Here is a 6,710-nt window from a genome sequence, read left to right as displayed (position 1 = left end):
TAGGGTTTTTTTTTCTTATTGGGTTGCTGAAGAGCAAAACGGAAGGACGCACGGACGGACACGGTCGCGAGCATGAGCCATTAAAGGCTTTCGCCTTATAAATCCCCTGTTAAACTTTCCTGTGAACCTTCCTCTTTACGCGAGCAGCATTGCGAACGGACAGGAATGGTTCGTTCGTATTTGCGTTACAATGATCTTTTTTTTTTCTTTTTGCGCCCAGGCGCCTTCCGAAGCGGCAGTTCCAGGACGTTCCCAATCGAAGGCGAAGTTTGCCCTCTTTGTGGTAGCGTTTACGGCGGCTATAATCGTCTTCAGCGTCGTAACGTTCGTGAGACTGTTCAGGTCTGCTCATCAGGTGCGAATATGCAGTACCCAGGGATGCATAAAGCACGCTGAGGAGTTGAAGAGCGCCATGAACACTGCGGTCCATCCGTGCACGAACTTCTACAGCTTCGTATGCGGCTCCTGGAAGCCCGTCGGGAAAGAGCGTTCCATGATCGAGCGAATTCTGAACCGCTCCCTGTACATCGCCCTCGAGGAACTACAGGGAGATCCCCAGCAGGCTCCGGTGCCCATGGCACAGCGCCATTTCCAAAGCTGCATGGCTAAGCGCTCCGAAGACTTAGTTAAGAGCGAGACTGAGAAATTCAGGAAGTTCAAGAGAGAGGTAGGCCTTACCTGGCCTGAAGAGTGGCCAGAGAAAGGCGGCTCCGGCGTGCCCCCACTGATGATCCTAATCAACTTGACGGTCAACTGGAACATCAACTTGCTCTTCAACCTGCGTGCCATGCCCCCTTTCCGGAATCGGCCAAAATCTCTCTACTTGCGCCGTGGAGACTGGCAACCCAGGTGGCAAACGCGTACGTTGGAGCAGTTCACAGACCTTGTCAAGCAGCACTGCGAATACCTGGGAGTGCGAACACCGCGAGATGGCCTCTCGGAGCTGAAGACACATTTAAAGGCCATGATCAGCCAAATTACGACATTCACCCCAGACGCCAGAGACGAGCAGAAACAAACGCTGAAAGAAATCGACGCTCGTACAACGTCTGATAAGGATCAGTGGTGGGAATACCTCAACGAGATTTACCGTCCTCAATTAACGTGGAGCCAAGATGATGTCGTGCTCATCGAGCACCCGGACATCCTTTCGCGTCTGCATAACATGCTCGAAAATACACCACCAGCGTGGTTCCGGATGACTGTTTCGTGGGTGTTCATTCGCCTGTACTTGTGGCAGGCTATCGGCAAACCAGAGTTACGCTACGAGGGAGACGCGAGTACGCTCGAGACCATCAGAGCGCTTAACTGTTTTACGCACGCGGAGTCCACATTCGGGCTGGTTGTGGCTGCCAGGCACATCCACGAGCGGTTCAGCAAGACATTACGGGATACAGTAAACTACTACTTCAAAGCTTTGCAAGACGAAATGAAGTACGAGTTCGCAAACGCCTCGTGGATTGACCAAGTTGTAAAGAAAAAGTCTCTCGCGAAGCTGGAAAGCATCTGGAAGGACGTGTTTCCCGACAATCGCTTCTTTTCCAGCTACAGTCTGGCCGCGCTGTACAAGACATTCCCCGATGCCGGCGACTCGTTCATGGACAACATCGTCAACGGGACCAAGGCGAGGCGGAAGTTCTTGGCTAGTGAAAATTTCGTCAGCATATACGACAAACGGCTTGGTAGAGGCAGCGTGGCGAGCCGTTACAGCTACTACTACAACAGCGTGTCCCTGAGCATTGGCGCTCTCGAACCTCCTTTGCTGTACGATGACGGTACGTTAGCAATGGCATACGGCTCCATGGCAACAACCATGGCGGCATCGATGGTTCGGTCGTTCGACGAACGTGGCATACGCTACGACGAGAAGGGAACGGAGGACAACTGGTGGAATGCGGGACGCGACGAGTACAACAAGCGTACCAGGTGCGACCTGGGCATCGCCTCCTCCCCCCAGCCCCCCAGCAACGTCAGCGCCTCCTCAACACCGTCAAGCCCGTACGTGAGCCCACTATTTTCGAGACAGCTGGCCGTGCACGCTGCCTTTCAGGCGTACCGCAAGGCTGTCGATAAGTTGGAAAAGTTTGACGTGATGGCGCTGGATGGACTCGAGACTTACACTGACGACCAAGTGTTCTTCATGACGTACTGCCTCATGACGTGCGCTGTGGACAGAAACGGTGACGAGTGCAACGTGCCGCTGCGTCACTCGTCCAAGTTCGCGTCCACTTTTCGATGCAGCTCTAAAGACGCGATGAACCCGAAGAAGAAATGCACTTTCTTTGAATGATGTTTATTTTTTTCGGCGCCATGCTTGTGCTTTTCCCGCTTTTGTCTTTCGTTTTGCGTGCGTATTTGTCATTGCACTGTTTCTCTCAACGTCACTCTATTGTTCACGTTGCTATAATTGGGAAGCCGACCTGCGAATGACTAAGTGGTCTGTCAGTGCACTATGTGATGCGTCGCTCCGCTGTTATTAGCAATGGTGCATCTACTGCGCTGTACCGATTTTACACATCCAGAACAGTGCGGGTGGCGTTCTGTCTGAATCTGCGCTGTTGTATCAATTCTATAGTTGCCTTTGTAACGATTTCTGCCAATTTTTATGTACAGCTCTCGATTAACGTTAATTGCAGTGCTTCATGTTCAGCGTCGTGAATGTGCTAGCGTGACTTTCGGCTTTCACGACTACAGAACAGGTTACATGCAGCGTGGTGAATCCTCGGTGTGAGGTAGAGTTTCGATGGGAAAGTGTCATTCGCGTTATTACAGAAAGGGACAAGACTCTTAGCAGTTATTTTGTTAATCGGGAGGACAAGTCCCGCTGATCACGTTTGTTGAACAGTTCCGCCTGGGCCAGCGGTAAAATCAGTTTTCACGCAAAATTACGTTAGGTAACTTTCAAGTCTATATACAGGAACGTGTTGTAGGCTATTCGACCTCGCCTGGAAATTAAGTAATTTATCTGTGCATTTTGTTTTAGGCTGGCTGCAGGCACACTGTAAATTAACGCTTAGAACAGAGCAGAATAACGTACTGAACTTTTTATGTGCAATGCAGCGTAAAGTGTGGGAGCAGAACTCTTGTCAGAAGGACGACTGCCGTCAGATGGCTACTCAAGAGTGCGCTTGTACTTATCCAGGTGCTTGATATCTTTGCCTCGTGTAACTTTTTTACAAGATGTCTCACTATGAAATTAGACTGAAATCGTGAACAAAGAGAATTCTTTGAGCAGCGCCATTTGGAGGCGCCAATGTGCCGTGACGACAAGTGAATGTGGAAAATTATCGCTGTATGTACACCGGCGTTCAAGGCAGTGATTATTGGCGGAATTGATTTGCTGTCGTGTGTCTGTCATGCTCAGTGTGACTACCTGTCTGCTATGTTGTCATATGGATTTGAAAGCCTTATTAACTATGCCACAAGAATCGTCCCATCTACTGAAACACAAATTGATGTTTGTTTGACTAATTAATACAAATGACAAATTTCATTCCGGTGTTCTAGCGGTTGATTTAGGCGACCATAATTTGCCCACTTTTTAGTATCCTGGACTGGCGCGCGTCTCGCCGCGTATCTCGACCGTCGTTTCAATTAAGAAAAATTAACGAAGCAACAGTAGATTCATTTAAATCTCCAATTTGGCACACTGACTGCTCTGAGGTCGTTAATGACAATAATGCAGCGTCTTATTTCCCTCGTTTTTACAGGATTTTGGTCTATCTTTGTGATGTCGCTTTTCCACTTTGCATTTGGAAAAACCATAAAAAGGCAAGAAAGCCATGGATATCTAAGGTACATACTTTATATTAGCGAACAAAAAAGGATTCTGAAATATTCAAAGAACAATAAATATCAATAGTCAACTCTAAGATCAGAAGGTCTAAAGATAACTTTTTTCATAAGTTCATATTCAAAGAATGCAATAAATATCGGAATAGTCAACTCTAAGACCAGACGGTCTAAAAATAACTATGTTCATAAGTTTAACAATATTAATGATCAACATGGATCTTCGAAAGCCTACAAAGAAGCTAGCGGTACATTCCCCGTCGATATTTTACCGAACGAATTTAATATTGACGGAGTAACCGCTATCACGACTGAATTGCCGGGTGAGTTCAATGAGCACCTTTTTACCTTCCGGTAAATTAAAAATACCCTCGATGCGAGCAAGCGAGCCCGCTGATTGCGATCATACGCAAGTAAGCGACAATGTTTTCTTAAAACCTACGGGTGAGGTGAATATTGTCGACGTTATTAACTCCTTGAATAACAATAGCGCAGCGGGTCTGGAGATTAAAGCGTAACCAATTAGGCGGTTGCTTCCATGACTGCTCGCCCATTCAGTCACGTATGCAACTGAGTGCTTCAAGACTGGCAGTTCCCGAATGAGCTCAAAATGACTCGCCGAGTAAACGTCATTCACAAAGGTGGCGCCAATATCAATGCCAAGTCTTTTTTTTTTTGGAAGTTACAGCACGTGTTATCTTTTGTCGACTTTGTGACTTATAGATAACCGAAAGCTAGTTTCACCGTACCAGTTTGGATTCCAAAAGAAGAAGTCTACGGAATTGGCGCTTTTTTTTATGTGAAAGAGAAGCTTATAGAACACGTTGAACAAAAACTATTGACGATTGGAATATTCTTTGTTGTATGGAGAGCTTTTGGCTACGTCAAACGCCATATGTTAATAAACAAACTTCCTACATACGGCACCCGAGGACGCGCACTTGACCTTATAGAAAGCTACATAAAAGATCTGAAACAGTGCGTTATATATGGTGCAGGTTCGATTTCAGGTCCCACTGCTTTTTCTGTCATTTTCTGTCATGTTATTTTCAGAACTAGTAATACCACTATTTCTAAAAAATTGCCTTGTATTCTCGTAACGACGTGATAAAGCGTGTGGATACCATTAAATTACTAGGTGCTCCTACCGATTATTCTGATATTGAGCCAATGAAATATTGAACATTTTTTTTTAGTGAAGCTCAGACACTATACTTTTCTTTTATTTATCTCATACTTCACATTCTGAATCAGGTAGCCGCTTCAACCATCGCTGGTCTCCAGGTGACTTCAGGCTGCCCTCCATGTTGAACATTGATCTTACGTTGTAGATCTGCCCCGATGCTATAATCCTCTTCAGTCGTACATAATGGCAACCTGAAAGGAGGGCGCGAAATCACTAATTTCGACCTGGAAACGCAACGTACGTGTTTGTATTAAGCCTCACTTACTCGCGCAGTACATGAGAGTTGAAGTGCAGTACCTCATTTACAGTGCAGAACACACCGTGAGTCATGAAGTGCCTTCACATGCGCAATCGTACGGGCTTAAACGCGAGAGCAGAATGCAGCGCAGCTTTTCGAAATCGGGGAAATTCCGAGACACTCGGCCGTTGCACGCAGTTGCAAAGAGTTGCAAGCAAGAAACTGCATAAAACAACAGCGTCTGCAAAGCGAGCGCTCCGCTCCAGTTCGGCTTGTTCACTGGGTTTAGTTGCATGCACCTAAAGAGCCTTGCTCCATACAAGTGTTTCCTGCGGCGTAGCGTTGCTGCGAGTGAAGTAACGATCGACATGCTCGCACGCACGCATGCTCAGAGAACACCAAAATAGGGTGAAGAAAAATAGAAGAAAAAATTGGCAATGGCTTAGCTCGCCTATGCCAGGATATACGTAGTGAGAGGTACGTTTTCCTGGCTGAGCTTGTTGTGGTCACTGTGTTTAGCGATGAGAGACATATAGGCTCCCTCTCGACGGCTATGTGCCGTCTATGACGCTCAGCAGTCTGGCATCTCCGTTTGGTAAGGAGTTCCTCTCTCCGTTCGGGCGTTTCCGCTGCTCTCTTCGCCTTCTTATGCTTATTCTCTCTTTGTTGAGTAGCCAATAACTGCCAGGTGACAACCTTACGATTGGAAGAGTTAGTCTTCTCTCGTCTGTATAGCCGTTTAGCAGCGGCCGGAACTCTCCTTCTCTGCATCCATGTCAGACGTTGTGATACAGCCGCCCTTTACATCTCCGCCTTTTATACGCAACGCTGCGCATGCGACGCGCGGTTTGGATGATAGAGCGGCGTGTGGCGAGGCGGCGACGAAGCGCGCGGAGCGCTCCTCTCCGGTTGCCATGGTAACGGCTCATGCGCACAGCTGGCCTCTCCCAGCCACCGCGAAATGCTCGATTGGTAGCCCAGTGTAGCTCTCGCTACAAAAAATGCTGGGGTTTTTAAGTAGTTTAACCGAGTAACGTGCGAAAGCATTTGTTTAGCCTGATTGACTCAGGTTTTGCTTTGCTGGGTCGTCGGCACGTCTGGCGACAATATTAGTCTCAGGTTAAGCTCTGATCGAGGTTAAGCTGGCCTGATCTGTTCGCGCCGCAGATGGAAGTTGATGAAGACGACGATGTGCAATGCACAGCGCAGGAGACTCAGAGAGAGAGGGTTTATTGGCGGGAAAGGCAGAGGGGTTGGCCGGAAAAATATCTGGCCTGCTACTCTGCACTGGGGACCGGGAAGATGAGGAAAAAGAGTGTCACGATGGGGGATCATGATGACGGGAGGAGGTAGATGAAAAAAAAGACGAAAAGAAAACAAGGCGCGGTCTTACCCGTGCAGAGGAGGCTGCGCTTAGGAGGATCCGGGTCGGGGTTGCCCTCACACCAGCCATCACTCGCAAGTGGCCTCAGTACCGAGAATTGTTTCCTCGGC

At 47.9% G+C, this 6,710-nt stretch overlaps 1 protein-coding gene across 1 annotated transcript; it reads left to right on the top strand.

Annotated features, from left to right (window-relative positions):
- Nucleotides 1–225: 225 nt before the first annotated feature.
- LOC144098853 (neprilysin-1-like) lies at nucleotides 226–6,402 on the top strand. The gene has a single exon (XM_077631764.1). The coding sequence runs from the start codon at nucleotides 413–415 to the stop codon at nucleotides 2,288–2,290; it is 1,878 nt and encodes a 625-aa protein (XP_077487890.1). The 5' UTR covers nucleotides 226–412; the 3' UTR covers nucleotides 2,291–6,402.
- The last annotated feature ends 308 nt before the right edge of the window (nucleotides 6,403–6,710 follow it).

The sequence above is a fragment of the Amblyomma americanum genome, chromosome 7 (genome assembly GCF_052857255.1).
Source record: "Amblyomma americanum isolate KBUSLIRL-KWMA chromosome 7, ASM5285725v1, whole genome shotgun sequence".
In the NCBI taxonomy this organism is placed as follows: domain Eukaryota; kingdom Metazoa; phylum Arthropoda; class Arachnida; order Ixodida; family Ixodidae; genus Amblyomma; species Amblyomma americanum.
The sequence above is the reverse complement of the archived record's forward strand: the minus strand, read 5'-3'. Positions and strand labels throughout refer to the sequence as shown.

Bases quoted from the DNA above. Each gene is read 5' to 3' on its own strand.
- LOC144098853 (XM_077631764.1), top strand. From the start codon at position 413: ATGAACACTGCGGTCCATCCGTGCACGAACTTCTACAGCTTCGTATGC.